The sequence below is a fragment of the Papilio polytes genome, unplaced genomic scaffold (assembly GCF_000836215.1).
Source record: "Papilio polytes unplaced genomic scaffold, Ppol_1.0 DF824180.1, whole genome shotgun sequence".
NCBI lineage: Eukaryota > Metazoa > Arthropoda > Insecta > Lepidoptera > Papilionidae > Papilio > Papilio polytes.
The window spans coordinates 615,223-634,856 of record NW_013525024.1 but is presented as its reverse complement, the minus strand read 5'-3'; the positions used below and the strand labels follow the sequence as shown (position 1 = coordinate 634,856).

Sequence of the window (19,634 nt, the reverse complement as noted above, 5' to 3'; positions counted from 1 at the left end):
AAATAAACGCTCCGCAGCCGAAAATGAGCACAAAGAAATGCGCATGTTTTACTCCAAGTGGACTCGTTTATACAAGACTGGAAACAGACGGAACAATCTTAAGGCGACCGAGTGAAAGTCAAAAAGAAAATACAACTCGCAATCGTAGATCAATCGATAATGATGTCTTTGAACCAAATACTGTTGAAAGTATTCTGGAAGAAAATCCCAGTATTGGACATTTGAGATTCCTGAATGAGCCATTTAATGAAGTAGAAAATAAGAGCGTCAAAGATAGAGTGGACGAACTGATCAAGCAAACGGAGGCATATATTGAAGCTTATGAACGTACCAAAGAAAATATAGATCATAAGAGAATAAAACGGAGAGCTCAGCATTTAAATCATAATAAGCATAAACAAAAGAACGACGTCTTAGAGACTAATGAATCATCTTTAGAATGTAAAATAGAAAAAGACGGAACTGTGAATTGTTCACAAATAATCTATAATGACTTAAAAGCCTGGCATACTAACAGGCTGAGCCTAGAAGATCAAATACGACAACTACGGACGAAGCTTGAAGACTTAAAAGAGATAAAAAGACACTTAAAAACAAGCAAACCAATGATTGATTTGCAAACTGTTGTTCCACATTATGCTAATCAAAATCATCATTTACGTAGTAGAAATACTACGCATGAAACAACATCTAAAGATCAATTGAGGAAAACGAAGCTTCACAGAATGAAATTTAAACATAGAAATAATACACTAGACAAAAAATTTAAGCAACCTAATGGTTACACAGTTTCAACTGTTAATTCTGTAACCAAAGAAAATATATTCAGTTCTCAACTTAAAAATGAACCAACCACTACAGAGGCGACTACATTACGGTATGAATTAAATATGTCAGATGACGGAGCAGAAGCAAATAATACAGAATTGCCTAAACCTCAGATTACAACGATTATCATAGAAAAGAATTACTTTGATCAAAACCGAGTTGACGACCAAACAACTTTACATAGTCTACCTACGATATTAGATGACATAACTACAACAGAGTATTTAAAACCAGTATTTACTTCCACGACAAAACAAAAAATAGACGAATATATTATAGATGTCGGTTCATCTGTTCGTACACCAGATACTTCACGTCTATATGATGCAATCGATAAACTTTCAACTACCCCCAAATTCACGAATATTTTTACTTTCGATAGCATATCGACTGTAGCTTCAACGTCTACAAGCAAACCTACAATAAAATACGATACAACTGCGTCTCCGAGTTTAGGACCGACAAGATTCGATGCGTCTGAATACGAGCAAAGGAATCCTAACCAAGCTGGTGCTGATTTGGGCGTTTTTAGTAAACCAACGGACATTTTCCAAAGAAGACTTCACCCCTTGTTTATTGAAAATGAAGATAAACATGTTTGTTACTGTGAAGAGAATCGGTACGTCTATTTAAATTCCAGAATACATTCGTTTTATCTTTAAAGATCTCTTTAATCTAAGTAATTTATTATTTAGGAAGCCAAGAGGTCCGGGACACGCTTATATAGAAGCAGCTCAAAAAGCAAGAGAAGAAAGAAGGAAGTTAAAAGAACAGAGATTGCGCAAGAAACTAAGGAAAGCTAAGAAGAAGGTATTATGTCCCACAGTGTTGTACTGAAAATATACAGAGTCTAATGAAAACAGTTTAACTTATCCAATGATTATTAAACAATTTGCAGGCGGAATTGGAGAGGCTCTGCGAATCGGAGCGCATGAATTGCTTTAGACACGACAACGAGCATTGGAGAACTGCACCGCTTTGGACCGCGGGACCGTTTTGTTTCTGCATGAGTTCATCCAACAACACATATAATTGTGTGAGAACCATTAACGCTACACACAATCTCCTCTACTGCGAATTTGTTACCGGACTCGTAACTTACTACAACCTACGTATTGGTAAGTTTACATTTCATAAAGAGTTTGAAAATCTCTGACAATAATTTATGTAACAGTCGATTTATTTTATAAAATTTTATGGCCAATAATATTTAATTATTGTATGGCTACTGGAGGGCTTTAATTTTATAAAAACAACATTTTATAAAAAAAAATGAAATATGTTTACCATTTTTTTTATTATCGTTTAGATCCTTTTGAGACTCAGAATAGAGTGAAGTACCTGACGCAATCTGAAAGGGATTATTTCCACAATCAATTGCAGCAGCTCCTAACTTGTCGGGGGCCATCTTGCAGACGGTTTTCCCACTCAAATCCAACCGGTAAGATTCTCAACTACAATTTGTTAACAAATTATAATGAATGTAGTAAGGACGAACGAATAATTCTAATATTGAATTTTGATGTTATTAATTTTAGGAAGTAGCGAAGAAATAAACAGACGATTGGATGATCAACATCTGTATAGAGGTGAACCTCTAGGATATAATGAAAGGTAAATCTGACATTTTATACCATTAATTTTTGGCCGACATGCCCGATTTACACATACTGGATACAACACCATTCCACTTATAATGCAGAGCCAATTCTGACTCACTTTACTGAAATAATGTAAATCGGGCATCAACTTGGTCACCATATTGGATCCAATGTAGATCTTTTTGACCAAAGAAGTTTTATTTGATTAATATCCTTCTGACTCCTCGAATGTCGTAGATATCGACAGTTGGTTTTTATTATTACTAACAAATAGGGTTTTCATCTGTGTGAATTTTACCAGAGCATGGCGTTGGAGCGGTTACGGTCGTCGATATGCAAGAGCGAGAGAGCTGCATCGTCGTCGTCACACGATGGTGTTCTAGTCTGTTTATAGTGAATTATGTGATTGACACATTGATTTTATCGATTTGGGGGTTTCGAACCCCGTAGCCGTTATCGTAATTTAATTTTTAACGATATTTTGTAGTATTCAATGTGAAAACATTAAAATGTTTTTAATATACGACGAATGTTTAGTAGAGGTTATAAAAAATTACATCGAATCTAGTAGGGCTTCCTGTTGTAATCGTTCTTCAACTCTTATTCAATGTTCGTAATGACTTTTCAATAGATGACTAGGCTCTAAATGTTTATAGTTACTTACTCTCCCGTGCCTAAATGTATTGTTTGAAAGTAGATACTGTTATTAAATAGGTACTATTTAGAGGCCTAATATTCTAGATTTATATAAATTAAGAAGTTAAATCACTGCCTGAAGTATTATCTAAATGCTTAAGTAATATGGAACTGTACAAACCACAAGAATTTGCTAAATATTTATCATATAAATATACTAATCTTTATACTTTGTAAGTTTCCGGTTTTTATTACATTTTTTTTAAATGGAAATTTATTAAAGTTCAGATTTAAAAAATGTGGTTAATTCAACGAAAAAAAATGTAATCAAACTTTGTAATGAGAATAAAATATCTGTCTGTACCCATCTTTGTCTATTAGAAATAAAGAAGTGATATTAAACTGTTGCCATTGTGATAATTACCCGAGTTTTATTAATATTAAGGAGAATATTAAATAGCAAATATGTGCACAAATACACATCGATTATGGTAACACTGCTACAATGGGAAATATTAAAAGAAGCACCTCCGCGCTTGTCTCTACTAAGAAGTCTCTCCTGTGGAATATAGGCATAGAATAGAAAAAAGTGAACAGAATTATTTTTCCTGGTCTTTTACAATACCATATTTTATTCTTTAGTATTAAAACTTATCATTGATTAATTTTAAATTAAGAGTGTTTTTTTTATGCCAAAATCTATCCTTTTATTACTTAAAAATGTAATTATCTCTTTGATTATTAAATGTACTCCAATGTCCTGAAATTATAGAAACTGTATTTTCTATTGAATAAACAGTTTTATTTCAATAGTTTTATTAATAGATAGAAAAGATATATTACAAAAAACTAAATGTTCAGCACATCATCAAGATCAGTATCAGCACACAATTGAAACAACTTTTTTGTATCTGTTGAAGTATTTTGACATTCATTTTCTGCAAAATCATCACTTTCAACAAATTGTGCCCATTTTGAATTTTTATGAACCTTCGGCTTCTCAAAACTTTTTTCTTTATAACTAGATACTGTTTTATATGGATGTGTTGTTTCATTTGAAATTATGATATTTGATTTATCATCTACAGAATTTACAGATTCTACCAACTTTTGAGCAAAGGCCATTGTGGTGTTCTCAGATTCACATTTATAAGGGGCTCTAAAACTTATCATATTTTCTTTATTTGTAGGAATAACTTTTTTCCTCTTAACAGCTTTAGTATGTTTACTAGGAATTCCTAAACAAACTTCATTATTACCTAAATACAAAGGCTCATTTACCTGTTCTGCCTCATTCTCTATATATGTAGACCATTTACTTTTAGTCCTTATTTCATTTTTAACTATATTTCTTTCTATTATCTCTTCTTCAGAATTTGAATTATTGTCATCTGAATTAACGCTATTTAATTTTTCGTCCTCTATTTCTCCTCTTAATGTATTTAATTTCTGAACGTGAAGTCTACATTCTTTACTATTACCAATCCCGTAATGACGTTTAATAGATTGTTTCTCACCACACATTTTGCATTGCCATTTATTTGACTTCTTCGTTTGATGTATCTAAAGCATTGTTTCAAAAATTAATTCAAAGAAAACTTAAAATAGAATTACGACAAATCACAAATTAAGACTAAACTCACTTGAAAAACTAAACATTTATAACATCTTAACACTTGAAATAGTTGGGGCATCTTCAACTCTTGAACTGATGGTAACTGTATTTCTTTTTCATAAATACTTAATACATACGTGACGCTAAATTAATTTAATATTTAAAGGTTTTATTATTTGTTTACCAAATGACACTGACTACTTCTATTTGACATTGACACTAGTGGTGTGTGTACAACCTTTTTAACGCGTAAGTATATTCATTTCTTTATTTTAATTAAAAAACGACAATGTAGGACATATAGGCTTCAGAGAGTTTTTAAACGTATTTTTTCATTTTTTACAAGCATTCGACATAAATTAATTTACATTATATGAATACAAAGTATATGGGATCCAATTAAAAAGCTTAGAATAGATTTGTCAAGAATGGTCTAAAAACGTGAATTAGGTAAGAGCCACAAGAAAGGCTTCAAATGAAGAATCAAACAACGGGTAGTGGCAATGGAAAAGACCTGCTAAATAATTATATTTTTATTTGTTGCCAGCGTCTGTCTTGATACACAGATAAAATATTACACATATAATAATTATTAACGCCGAACAATTTACTATTAGAATTAAATAATATTTTTTGATTATTGTAAATGGGCGTACTTCGATTTTTATTTACATAAATACAAAAAATAAAGTGTATAACACAAATGCAAAAATACCTAAATTAAATTACATATTCAACAATATTAAATATGTAATACCAGTCTCACAATTCATTCTTATATCTATGTAGATTTTTGTAGGACAGAATTTTGATCAGCCATTTACGATCAATAATTTTTATTATTAGCATTACGCTTACACGAAACTAAAAAAAATATTTTCTATCGTATTAATATAATATCACGAATACGTAAAAGCTTGTTTTGAATATCATAGGACCGAAATTGTAAACTTCTAATTAGTTCGCTATACGTGTCCAATTTTGCATACTCACGTTTTATGTATTTGTTTAATAAACTATTATTTATCAATCTGAATCACAAATCCATTAAAAAAATACTTTTCCACGCATTCGCCTAAATTACTTACACATTCATTTTATAACAACGGTAATTGTTACAGAACATTTGTAGTGACAGGATAACATTGCATATATACAAAAAAGTAATATTTTGTACGTTTAGAAACAATTCTAAAAACGGAAAACATATCAATTAGTTTCCAAACTAAGTAAAGAAATTGGTAAAAACATAAAATTACTATGACAACGGTTACTATCACGACACATTATTGGCACAATGATTTAATTAAAGATGGAAGAGTTATTATACGTTACATTTTAAAAACAGTGTAAGAAACAATTTGTATTATAGACTAGAGTTAAGAGTATATATTGAGCTTAAAAGACAATAGGTACTTAAGAAGAATAAAATGAACCTAGGTATATATCTACGTGTTGTATTTAATGCGACAGCACTATCTGCTGCAGCACTATTTGTTCTTGGGTACTTAAATGTAATATTATACTTGGCTCTTGACATTAAAAATAATTTTATCAAGAGCTAGGTAAAATTTTGTTTACACCATAAAAATATTTTATAGCAATTATAAACTATAGTATAATTTAAATAGAAAAATAAATTAACAAAACATTAGAAAAAATCAACAACATCTCAGTGTGAGCGTAAAATTTCGTCAAAAATTATCACCAATATAACAAAACGACGCTTAAAAAAAGTATTGACAACGTCAAATATAGCTAATTAACAGTAATACATAAATAACTATTTACAATTTCTTATACAAATACAAAGATTAATAACTTGGCACTTCAATAAAATGGCAAATAAATATACCAAAAGACTTGGCACGAACGATGAGCTTTAGCGGCCTTGTAAGACCTAAAAAGTTTTTGTAGACAATTCAGAGGAACTTTTGACATTACATTAACATTGACGTGTCGCTTTGTGGGAATTACGTGTTCATGACGGTGGTACGCCGCGTGTAACCGCGCCGCGCCGGTCCGCCGGAGCCCTGCGCCTCGCACTCCCTCCGCACACGGTCTATAATATCGGCAACGAGTTTCTCCTCTCGGGTACGACGCTCTTCCCAATCTGCTTGATTTTCCTGATCTGGAATATGTGACATTTACCATAAAACAACAATTCAAACACCTAAAAAGCGACAGTCTATTAAAATATTAATTCTTTTAATATTGTTTATCTTAAACGGCTATCATTTTTATTTGCTGGTTCACATCACTAGATACGTTGCTCTGACAGATGTCAATGACGAAGTTATCTAGACTAAAAAACATATTATCTATGTTAGTGTGCAAAAAGTTGTTCAATTACACAGTCTAATTCTCATTGAAAAAAAAAACAAAGATAAAATGCGAGTGTTGCGGACAACAAACATAGTCGTCCACATAGTAAACTTAAACTAATGTTTACGTTACGTTGTATACGTATTATCCTGAACTATAAGTCTCTGAAAAGCTGTTCGATACAGGATTTTCTTGCACAATTTGGGTATATTCACACTGAATATTTTGTAATGACTAGCTTTCGCGCGCAATTCCATAATTAAAAAATAACAGAAGGAAGTAACCTATGTCTTCTTCCACACTATCCTCTACATAAATGCCAAATTTCACCGACATCTGTTCAGCAGTTTAGCCTATAAACTCTAACAAACATTCATCCATCTATCTAAACTTTCGCAGTTACTACATTAGTAAGATTAAGAAGAAGATAAGTACCTTTAGTATTCCTGTAATTTCGTTTTGTCTCTATAGTTTTTGTCGCTTGTTTGTCGATAGACTGATAATTGGGCACACTCGTTTTGGGTATAGCTAGTTCTGGATCCGTATCATCTCGTACCTCGGCTTGCGTTTGTGTTTGTTTGGCAAGTTCTTCTGCTTGTGAGTTCGTTAAAACCGGACTTGAATCTGCTAGAACTTCACTATGTCTGCTAGCTAGGTGACCTATGTACCCTGAAATTTCACGCATGTTTATATTTTTTTATTTACACAGAGAGACCACCTAATATATTGAAAAACCTTGCAAATAATAAAGCAATACTTCTAAAACAGCTACGTACCTTTCCTACTCTTGAAGAATACAAGACACTGTTCACATTGAAATAGTGGCGCCGGATTCAGGGGCGGTGCAGCATGTGCTTTGTATTTATGCCTGTACCAATGCGTTCTACTTTGTAAGATCTCCCCACATAACTTGCATAGTACACTCCCATCATTTCTTGTCACGTACTCCAGAAAATTCGCTCTCAATTTAGAGCTGTTAAATTGTTCTTGTTCTTGGTTCTCATTGTCATTTTTAACCGGCTCCATTTGGCTACATGAATTCTCATACTGCGGACATGTCGCGTCTTGTGATTCTATCATTTGAGCTTCACTTAACATTAGATCTGGTACTTCGGGATACTCTTGGGTAGGATCGGTTTGTGTGTAATTAGAGATGACCTCCAATGTGATGACTGGCACAGAATTACCCTCTCCATCATCTTCGTAGGTGTAGTGATATACTGGATCTAAAAATCAATTACAATTAAAGGCAAGCGAAAGGAGGAAAACTATTGTAGAAGTTAAACTCCCGGTTAACAAAAATTAATTTTAAAATGAAATTTAGCGTTTTAGGTTAATTTAATATTTTCGTTCTCGACATTTTAAGCATATTAGTCCTCCACGGGAACAGATGTGAAAAAAGTTACTTGGAAATTTTTAGGTTTAAAAATAACAAAGCTTACCTTAACATCTGTCTTATTACCTACTTAGTTTTCTCAACAGCTTTTTCTTTATTTCTAGATCATACAAACGAAAAAATTCAAAATCATATAAAACTCTGTACCAGGTGAATAAATTTAAACAAAAATTTAGTCTTTAATGTTTTTTATTTTATAAGAATTATTATTTGCAGTGTACACGTTTCTTTATTAATATTTAATACGCTGGTAAAGTTCGTTCCCTTATATACCTACTTATTTTTTTGTTACAATAAAAATAATCTTTTGCGTAGTTTACATCAAATGTTAAAGCTTTACTGTTTGCTACGAACAAAAGATTAAATGAATAATAAACCATAAAAACGTGCTAGTTAATAATTGTTACTTATTCGACAAACTTATAATTTTTGACATATTAAAAAAAGAAGTATAAAATTCAATAGATGTGTATCTACTATATAAAATTAAAACATTGAAATGAAAAATATTACTACATATATTTTTTTCTTTTTACATTATTTTATAGTAGTTGACCATATTTTTTTACATCGAAGATAAACTTTAGAAGAAGTAGGTAAGTTTCAAAATTGAAAAAACATAAGGGAAAAATGCAAAGCTAATTAAAACATAACAAAATAATCGAAAATTAAAAACTAAACATGGGTTTCCACGGCCGAAAAATTCGCGTAATTTCCCTTATCTCAGAATTTACAAAGACATTTTAAGGGATAAAATGTAACGTTTTTTATAACTTTCGACGGTGGAAATCCATGATTAAACGAACTAAATGTGAAGCTTAATGCCTAGTTTAAATTATTCCAATCCAAAGATCGAAGCCAGTGCTGGATTAGAACTTGTAAAATGTAAACTTACACTGGAAGTGCCTGTGTGTGTATACATTTCCCAGTTGTTATCCAGCGCTGGATTGGATTGGGCTGGAATAATGAAAACTGAGTTATATAGCATAAAAATATTTGATCTGTATTTACTTGTTACCTATAGTAATAGAATATAGAAAAATAAACAACAGTTGAATATAACATTGCACATACTTGCTTAATTGTGAAGGATTATTGAATTAAATTTGTTATACGTTTAGAATAGAAAATATACATCAATATGTACTTGTAACATACATAATAAAATTCATATCTTTTATAATAAAGCAAAACTCATTTAAAATAAAATAAAAAAAAGCAATTTAATAGAGGAATATGCAAATAAAGTCATTAATGTCACTGAAGTAGTCTTAAATTGAATTGCAAAACTTAAATGTAAAAAGATATGTAATAAATCTAATACACAGGATGTTCTAAATGTGTATGAATATTGTTATAGAGAATCAACATATTTAGAGCTCAAAAATACGATGTTTTATAATCTATAATACTCATGTGAATTCTTTCAAATATATAAAACTATAATTTTAAATAAGCTGCCTTGCAGCGTGTGGTTAGAAAGGAAAAAGAAATAATTAAAAATGATTTAACAATGAACATATGAAACGCTAACTTAGTTAGCACTAATATCACAAAATAAAATACTACAAAAAAAAGGAGAAAATAAACAAATTCACAGCTGCATCTCTTCGTCAGGATGCAGATAAAATAGCGAAAATAAAAAACCGAAAATGAGAAATTAACATATCCGTATATAAGAGGTTTAGTTACGAATTATTTTGTGCGACAGACTGGCGCCGTTATATAATCTAAATAAATCACACTGCAATTGTTAATACCTTAATGGCGAAAATAAATCTATAATAACTCAAGTGTTACCCTTACACTATGTACAAACTGAAACCTAACGACCCTATATAAACTTAACGAAGACCTTATTTGTGCGTTCAAATTTCAAACACGTAAATTAATTCGAATTACATAACCAATTATATATTTAAGTAGATACAATTATAATCTATAATTATATTTCAACACTAAATAAATTGCTCACCAATTATTTTTTTTAACTTTCTCGAAACTAACTCCTAAATGGAGATGTATTAACTTCGAACGATAACTTAAAACTAACGCGGAGTTTAGTAACATTAACTAACAAATATTATACCCCTTATCAATGGAAGAACTGCTGATTGTCGTTTCTCTGTTCTAGCTTACGCTTGAACATTGCTAAAACTATACTATAATATGAAGAATTATTGATTGGAAACATTCATTAATACGAATAAATGTGCTATGGCACTATTATATTTTACGTTACCATTCTGATATTTCTAAGTAATAACAACATCATCATTCCCCTTATCCTACTCCCGTAGGGTCAGCGCAAAAGGTTTTCGTCCTCCAAATAACTCTATCATCCGTCATCTGTCATCACTCCCTTCTTGATCATGTCACCTTTCAAGGAATCCATCCATCTCTTTCTAGGTCTACCGGTAGAGGTGAACCTAGAAAGAGATGGATAAATTCTAATGAATGACATCATTTTATATTTTATAATATATAGGTATATATAACAATAGACTCACTAATAAATCGTATATTTAAAAATCTATGTTAAAGTCTTTAATTAGAACAGACGGTTAAAATTTAACATATAATAACTATACTTATATGTGCAAGCGAAATTTTATCGCAAAGAACACAATCTTATTATGTATATGAGACGGCTAATAAACCGAGGGATAGGGTTTAGTTCCCAATTTAGAATGTGGAGACAAAAGGAGTTTACAGTCTTTGGTCGGAGTTCTCTGCGTTGAGAAACACCTGCAAAAAACATAATCCTTTGTATTTTTGTATGTTTTTCTGAAGGTGTTCAGTTAAACTCACGGGTAGCTTAAAAAGGTCGGAACTATGGAAATAAAAACGCCAAAAAAGTAGGCATCGAACCAATATCCCGTAATTTTTTAATGCATCTTGTGGTCCGTAGGTAAAAGACTTAAATTCCGACACGTTTGTCTGAATTAATAAAATGTCCTGAGACTCAAAAACTACTTTATATAATTGTATAAATGGAAGGCACTTTTGAACACTCACAACACCTACGACTAAAGTCCCTTTCTTTCCGTATAATATTAAATTTCTAACGCTGCAATAACCGCGTAACTGGCCTCCATTATTGTATTGCATATTTATTGTCTAATATTTGCACAACCATACTCTTTAAACAAGTTTAACATTATGAACTCTATGTAACAGATATTAGATTTTAAATGCATAACAGTATCATTGGAAATATATTTCTCGTACGATAAAATGTGTACGTACAAAATTTTACTCCAAAAATAGAACAAATATTATGTCTATCAAATTGACGAATTTCTTATAACTATATAGAAAACTTATTAGAAGAAAATAGTCTTTAAAATATCTACATATACTGATTTTTATACATTGAGCTCTGACATCTAGAACACAGTTCCTTCCACATTAAATCTCTTGTATAAAGAGGACAAAATCCTTCTGTAAACATGTACTACGTACGTACGTATGTGTAGTTATTACAATATATTTTTCTTAGATGTCAGCGCTCTTTGTATAAATAACTTTGTAAAACATAAAGGCACTTCAAATAGGACCTTTCAGATTCGGACGAGGAAAGGTGGTATTTCTGAAACGTTAATTTCAAACTTGGGTAGGATCGGGGGACGAATGCGAGGGCGTCGAGCCCCGGGGGGAGGCTGACCCGATAGCCTCCAGCTTGATCCCGGGTGGCAGCTGGCCCTCCATCCCCGGCATCATGAAAAATGCGTTCGATGGATACACACAGTCCTTAGGAACGTAGCAATCGTGCGTCGTCTTCATGTGGTTTTTCATCTTGTCGGGCCTCGAGAACTCCTTACAGCACACTGGGCATGGAAAAACTTTCCGCTGCTGCCCCTCGTGGTAAAGGAACGCGTGCCGTTGGAATGAATACTTGTTTTTAAACGTCTTCTGTATGTTCTCTTTCGCACATTCAATGCACTGATACACGCCTTCGTTTACTGAGGCGTATCGGAACAAATTGAGGCCTCGGACCGACATTTCCGTGAGCTGTTCCGCAGGGTCGTTAGAAGCAGAATTCGCTCTCCTCCGTAACCTTCTTCTTGCCACCGGCCGTTGCATCTGACTACCGCCAGATTGTAAATTGTTATTTAATGAATCGCTCTGGTATTCGGTGGAGGTAGACGCGTGCTGCGTTGCAGGATTTATCCGTATCTTTCCGTGTGCGTCGTGTCCTGGCGATTGTGCGTACTTCAAATCTTTGCTGTCAAGATCGGGTGTGCCACGTCCTGAAATCAGTTGAGGAATGCATTACTTATTCGCATTTTAAGCAACATTAACATAAATAGCTTTCTAAGTGATACGTACATTCTGGCATCTACTTTAAAGTAAATAAAAGGTAAATTAACTAATAAAAGTGGGTAAAAAAAAACAAAAGACGAAAATATAATAATTATTTATTTGTTCAAAGTGAATGAGGAAATTTACTACACCATGATAAAGAAGGAGACAATAATGGAACTACTTCATGGATGAACCTGTCGCTCGGCCGCCTGCCGCCGTACACACGGCTCAACCGTTTGTTACAAGTACGAGACATACAGTATGTCCCAAATAGCACCAAGAACATTCACTTTATACAAAAAAAAACAATTTTATAGATGCTGAGAAACAAATTCATCCATGCAATGAATCCTAAAATAAAATATATAAAACTAAGGAAACAAAATGTCGAATTGAAAAGAAGAAACGTTTTCATTTTCTACACTGCATGTTCTGTGCAATCTAATTTATTATACAAATCTAGGCAGTGAATTTTAAACAAATGTATATTTAGAAATATGTCAAACTGCTGCAAAGTCAAACCTCTTAATTAAACTATTTAAAAAATAATCGTATTGCTAAATAATAAATAAAAAAAATCTAACAAAAAAGAAGTTTCTAACTATGTTAAATAATAGGACTCAAGTGATTGCATTTGGAACTATTTCGGCAAGTTCGGTAGTACCTGTTGGTACGTAATTAAATAATAACGCTTCAGCTCTCTTAGCTTCTTAAGATCACAAAAGGTGGGTTGTTAAGTTGAAAATCGATATAAAACATTTGTAGCTGCATTCCGAATCATAATTAAAACATAACAAGATAATTAAAGTAAATATAAGTATGTAGAGAAAAAAAATAGAAATCAAAACAATTAACAAGAATTTAAAGATATAAAGCCTCATAATCTACAGATCGTAACAAAGAAAAAAAAAACTTTAATAGTAAAATAAAAATCACAAAAGCAATATTTTGTACTGAACCAAAAATACTTTGTTCTCGCATAGCGTCATTTTGAGCAACATAGAAAGCATATTGTTAAACATAAATCTAGCTCTAACCACACCGCTAGGACACGTGGACAGTGTCATACCTACCTGATCAGTCCTCACTTCCTGACTACACATTTTCTACACTTTAGAAAATTCACTCCATTGTTAACAACACAATTTAAAACTAAATTATAATATAAATACTTATTCTAATCTTTACTAATAACCCGTGTTGTTACTTTGCTACTTTAACAATTAAAATATATGTTATAGTAATGTATATTTTTTTATAAAGTCAAAAATAGCATCGTCGTTGCGTTTATCACCTTAGAACTTTGTTTACAAATGTGACACTTCGATGTAGTTTTTTCTTCTTAACCGTGGGTTTACACTGCAGAAACAAATGAAGAATGACAGTATCTGTTTTTAAAAAGAGAATCAAAGCGATGACAATATATCTTTTTTATGCTGTATCGTTAGTGAACATCCACGGTTAAAGTATCTTCAAATAACGCGCATATTTCAATCGATTTGTGGAACTAAAATGATAAATAATTGCATTTAAACTCTAGACAATTTTCCTACAACGCTGAAAATATATCTTAAAAGAATTAAGTCATAAAATTAATTGTTGTTTTTGGCTCACATTCGCCAAATTCTTATACGACCTCATGTCGTAATAAGATACAAAAACAAAAAGAGGTAAAAATAAAATTATAACAATTTGAAACATAACATAACGAATTCAAAAGATTTTCTAGTTTTGCTGTAACTTTTATTATTCTCTTTAAAGATTCTAAAAATAGTAATTAACACCTTATTGTATAACGATGAATTTTTCATGAACAAATAATTCTATGTCATGTAACCATACTAGTCCTTGCTATATTACTTTTGCATTTTCTATTGCCTAAGTGCATAACCAAAAAAGATATGGATTCAACTTGGCTATAGACTATCAATATAATATAATATCGTCTGTTTATTTGAAGATAAATATTTTTTAAATAGAGCTATTGGTTTTGCTTATGAGAGGTAAAATTTTAATGCATTGATCATATTTAAACTACATTGAGGCACTGAGCCGAAAATTATCTACAAGTTACTCAAAATTTACTGCCTGATTTTTTTCTTTTAATATTTATTCAGGTATAATATAAGGCAAGATTTAATTGAGATGATTTAAGGCAGTACATTTTAAATAACTTTTTATTATAACTGTTTTGTATTATAGTGAACGGGAAATATTTTAATAACATTTTCATGGTTTTTCATATTTTTTCTGTGAATTAAGGACAATTGGTCCATTTAAATACATTCTAACCAAGATTTTTTTCATCATAACTGTTAAGTCAAATTATTTTCCGATCACTATTGACGCTAGAAACGAATTTTTAATACAATAATTATGGAATAAACTTTATCGACTCGGGCACAAAATTGGCCCCATTAATTTCTCGAATTGCTTAACAAATCAATTATCTATTGTATCTACAATTAAGAGCATCTAAAGATCATTCTTTAAAATTCTATAACCCTTTTTCAAACTTGTAGCGCTACATTTCTAATTACTTATTGAGAGTAGAGAAATCGAATAACGATTTACAAATTAATATTAACAACTCTCTAAGCACTGTCATACAGATATTATCTTGAAGAAAAAAAATATACATTCATATTTTAAATAGTTAAGAAATTCTGATAATAGTAACACTGAAATATGTGTATTCCTCTAGCTATAAACAATAAATAAATATCTGTGAAGAGCCAACAATATTATATATTCTACATATGATGATGCAATATATTATTTTATATTATCTCTGTATTTAATATGGATTAACCAGTTTTATAGCTTTGTAAGTTTGAACTGCAAATTAATTTCCACTTCGTAATATTTGCCTCTACAGAAATGGAACTTACAATATTTAAAATAACAATTTAACAAATAATATATAATGTAATATATTAGGGACAATATATTTTTAATGTCACATCAAATGTGACATTTTTTCTTAAGTTTAATTTAGCACCAATCGATGATATAGCTTTTAACAATAAATAATGTTGTTTGTTTATTAAAATTATTATATAACTCTGTCGTTTATAAATAAAGTGTTATAGCCATTATCTACAAATCAAAGGAACACCGGATACATCTGTATCGGAATCAAAAATGATTAAAATGTCTTCAATTTTCTAAAAGGCAGGCTTAGGCACTGGCTAAATTGACTATTAATATCCTCTTTCCCTTTTATAGCCTCACCTCTAAATTAAATATATTTTCCCTCCATTTTAAGTACCCAACGAATTTTCGAGATAAATTTCATATAAAGTTTATGAAAGGTAGGTACAATAAATTCGTTTTTATAATGATTTTTACAGTCTTCATTTTGATTATTCGGCCTCGAAAGCCTTAGAATCTTGTATATTTTTTGTAGTTAATTTACAGTTCGTCTCTAATTTCCAAGAAAAGGGGAACATGAGATGATGTTCTTACGTATATTCCTTGTTACGTTTAACTACCCGGGCCTAAAGGTTACTATTACTAAGGAAGCTTCTTAAAGTAGATTTGTAAACTCTGAATAATGAAAATAAATAATTATACATAATATTCTTTGAATTTCTTAGTCAACTAGTAGTCATAGTGAATTAACTTATTTTATTACAAGTAAAGGCACACTAATAGGCAAGCGTTCCCTCCGCTCCTAAGTTGGAAACATTTATATTTTGGATCAACATAAACATGTTGTACTAATCGAAATAGATTTTTCTCATAACAAGGGTATAACTGATATTCCGTATTCGATAATGTGATACTATAAGATATGGAAGACTACATTTTCTATTAATTAAATAAAACATTATAAGTACATCTCCTTACTATTAAGGTGTTCCGTTTACTAATAAAATAGAATTTACAAATCATCTCATGGTTCCAGTAATATATTTTTTTTTTCAAAGCACCTCCCTCAATCACATGACAACACAATGTGGTACCGTTACAAATATATACAATATCATTTATACCTCTCTCGATTTTATCCCCGGAAAAATATGTATTTTTTTTTACTAAATCATTAAAATTAAATAGAATATTTTATAGTTTATATCTCTTTGTCCCTTATATTGTGAATTCTAATATATTTTCTCTATTATATTGTCTTTGACAGAAACTGATATTTAATATATAGATTTTTTTTCTATTAATAAATATATCATTTACACATCACTACGATGTGCACGTGGATTAGTTAAATATTTTTAGCTTATTCAGAGCTGTAAAACTGTCAATATACATAATGAGGAACTGACTCTAATCTACTAAGTATTTAATATTTACCGAGATTTTTAATGAATAATGTAAGTTTGTTGTCACAATATAATGTTTACAATCATATTTCGTAATCCTATATTCAAGTATATTAACATTGATAAAATATTTTAAATTAATCTTAACAAAAAAACCTAGAAATTATCATAGCCCGTGTTGAGTTTTACTTCGGAGAAGTTATCTTATTAACATCTAAGATCACTATTAAGGCAAGTTAAACGAAAATGCATTCCACACCACTACGTAAAGACGCTGGCGTACATTCCCAACCTTTTTGTAAATTGTTTAGCCTCTTCATTAGGATATCTGCAACTTGCTTACAATTTTAGCGTCTTATTAATATTTAAGTATAATTTTACAAAAAGGCCGCGCCATTGGTATACTCGTAAAGTAACACCTAAACCTATACTAACTAATTCAGTTCAATGAGAATTGCATGTAATCCGAACAGACTACGCTCGATAAAATCACCATGAGTAAGTTTATTTGTACCCTGAAATTTTTGTAAGTAATAAAATTAAGTAACAAGTGAGTGCAAAATAACAAGTAAATCATAGAATCCATCGTAAACATCTCCCGAGGTCAAGCACTCAGAAACAAATGGAACAAACAAATATAAATACATAAATATAACAACAAACGACGTATTATTCATAAAATATCAACAAAACTTATTGATACATTCGTGAAATTTAGAGCTCGAACGCCTAATCAATTGCAATCTACTATAGCTGCTATATTTAAATCGAATTCTATTACTTAAAAACAATCCTACTTCGTAAATCAGATCTGTTTTACTTCCAAAAGAATTTAAGTAGCCGAATATAAGTTTGGAATTAAGACTCTTGTTTCGCCATTTGCTCGCCGGCGTTCGGTTGATTTTTGTGTATTATTTTGAGGTGCGCGATCATATTGTCCTTGCGAGTGAACTCTTTGAAGCAAATAGGGCAAGGGAACACTTTGACGTCCTTCTTGTGGGACGTGACATAGTGTCGGCAGAAGTTACTGATGTGGGTGTACACCCTCGCGCAAATTTTGCAACGAAAAACATTTTCACCTTCCTTAATGCAATAATCCCTTACGGATTCATTGGTCTCCTCGTGATAACTGCCTACATTGCCTATGTTATTTTTCCTAATAGGGGAAGGGAAAATGCGATGTTCCCAGTTGGTTTGGGATAAATCGGATATTTCGTTAGCTGGCAAGTTGAGATTGCCCTGCTCGAGTTCAGCCGCGAACAACTGTGTTGCGAGCGCCGGCATCAGTACCGTTTCGGGGGGAAATTTATCGAAACTATTTAGAGCTGGATTCAAGTTGGAGAGACCGGAGAGCTGACTGAATAAGTTTCGAGCTCTAAATTTGGACATTTGGGGTAGCAGTTTTTTACTATTCTTTGGCTTTAGATTACGACCTTGTCTGGTTTTGTCTTCTATGTCTTTTATGGGACCTTCCTGCGAGTTTGAGTTTTCGCGGCTTCTTTCCGGATTGTATTTATATTCGATGGGCTCGTTGTATTCGTCGGCGGATTCTGAGACGGGCTCCTGCTTTATGGATCCATTTTCAACTTTTAGGGTCGGTCCGTTTGTCGGATTGTGGTTAAACGACTCCTCTTTTGTTTTTTCAATATCTGAAATATTATAATTTAATTTCTTATCTCCTCAATGAAATCGCTAGTAAACCGTATTTAAAGTAATGATTTTTGGAAATATTATAGTGGGTGAGGTTACGTGCGCGGACAAAAATAAAATTAGGATGTTCGTAAACTAGAATATTTCCAATTATGCTTTGAATGAAGGAAAGCTATTGGGAATAAGCCTTGTTCGTTTTCCCGTTTCTTGTGTATTATATATATGTTTAAGAAGTTAATAGAGTGAAATTATGTTATCCAAACCATTACCACACCGAAATCGCCCCTGGCCATTCCTCTAATAGCTCTCCCCGAAAGCAGAAAAGCAAGCAATAGTTAAACTGATGACTCGTAGAAGAAATAAGCATTTATCGAGTACGTATACGTCAATAATAATTTGATAGATTATCACTTACCCCTTCAAAATAAACTTTAAATAAATAAATAGGTAGTCAATAATACACTTCACTTTTGCACTTAATACAAATCCTAACATCAAAGCTTATATCCCATTAGCTTTTCTCTTATGTTTTAAACGTTTTATACAAAATCAAAAAAACGGTGTTAGGTCAATGGAAAGGAAAATTATAACGTATTTACAAAAGACAAGCGAAATTAAAATATTCACGGGGTTCCTATTTTCTTTTCTTTCATTTTACAATTTGTTTAAAAAATAACAATAATTAAAATTTGGTATTTTCAAATAATAAAAATTTAACTACTAGGATAACAAAAATCTGATATGAGCTAGTTCAATTATGTGTGAGCACGTACCTGCAGACTCAGAGTCCTTGCCGGAGGTGGGGGCCTCGTTGGAGTGGGCGTCGTCGCCCTCGTCGATCATGAGCGCCTCGCCCGCCTCCTCACCGCACGACGTGGCGCCCTCCTCCGCGCCGAACCCGTCCATGGACATCTTGACCTCGAGCATCTCCGGTGAGCCCCTGATCAACTGTTCGGCGGCGCGGTCCCGGTGCGCGGGCGCGTGCGACGCCGACT

The 19,634-nt window shown here is 31.9% G+C and overlaps 5 protein-coding genes across 5 annotated transcripts in view; 1 reads left to right on the top strand and 4 right to left on the bottom strand.

The window, feature by feature from the left end:
* The window catches only part of LOC106111168 (extracellular sulfatase SULF-1 homolog), a 62,198-nt gene extending 58,713 nt beyond the window's left edge, over window positions 1-3,485 (top strand). The window contains exons 13-18 of the mRNA XM_013293177.1: window positions 1-1,447; window positions 1,524-1,638; window positions 1,727-1,946; window positions 2,138-2,269; window positions 2,367-2,442; window positions 2,731-3,485. Coding sequence (XP_013148631.1) covers window positions 1-1,447; window positions 1,524-1,638; window positions 1,727-1,946; window positions 2,138-2,269; window positions 2,367-2,442; window positions 2,731-2,812 — 2,072 coding nt within the window. The 3' untranslated portion in view covers window positions 2,813-3,485. The remainder of the gene's footprint in view (window positions 1,448-1,523; window positions 1,639-1,726; window positions 1,947-2,137; window positions 2,270-2,366; window positions 2,443-2,730) is intronic.
* A 385-nt stretch (window positions 3,486-3,870) lies between these two features.
* Window positions 3,871-4,886, bottom strand: LOC106111072 (UPF0544 protein C5orf45 homolog). Its single transcript, XM_013293042.1, has 2 exons — window positions 4,709-4,886; window positions 3,871-4,628 (listed from the first exon to the last, which is right to left on the bottom strand). The coding sequence occupies exons 1-2, from the start codon at window positions 4,757-4,759 to the stop codon at window positions 3,915-3,917; spliced, it is 765 nt and encodes a 254-aa protein (XP_013148496.1). The 5' UTR covers window positions 4,760-4,886; the 3' UTR covers window positions 3,871-3,914.
* Window positions 4,887-6,266: 1,380 nt separating this feature from the next.
* Window positions 6,267-8,463, bottom strand: LOC106111124. The gene is made up of 3 exons (XM_013293116.1): window positions 7,782-8,463; window positions 7,441-7,674; window positions 6,267-6,811 (listed from the first exon to the last, which is right to left on the bottom strand). The coding sequence occupies exons 1-3, from the start codon at window positions 8,101-8,103 to the stop codon at window positions 6,654-6,656; spliced, it is 714 nt and encodes a 237-aa protein (XP_013148570.1). The 5' UTR covers window positions 8,104-8,463; the 3' UTR covers window positions 6,267-6,653.
* Window positions 8,464-12,007: 3,544 nt separating this feature from the next.
* On the bottom strand, window positions 12,008-12,406 carry LOC106110978 (protein tramtrack, alpha isoform-like). The gene has a single exon (XM_013292947.1). It carries the CDS (start codon window positions 12,404-12,406, stop codon window positions 12,008-12,010), a length of 399 nt encoding a protein of 132 aa, XP_013148401.1.
* A 399-nt stretch (window positions 12,407-12,805) lies between these two features.
* The window catches only part of LOC106110977 (protein tramtrack, beta isoform), an 8,846-nt gene continuing 2,017 nt past the window's right edge, over window positions 12,806-19,634 (bottom strand). Inside the window, exons 3-4 of the mRNA XM_013292946.1 lie at window positions 19,413-19,632; window positions 12,806-18,638 (exon numbers count right to left, since the gene is read on the bottom strand). Of these exons, the coding sequence (XP_013148400.1) occupies window positions 17,848-18,638; window positions 19,413-19,632 (1,011 nt within the window). The 3' untranslated portion in view covers window positions 12,806-17,847. The remainder of the gene's footprint in view (window positions 18,639-19,412; window positions 19,633-19,634) is intronic.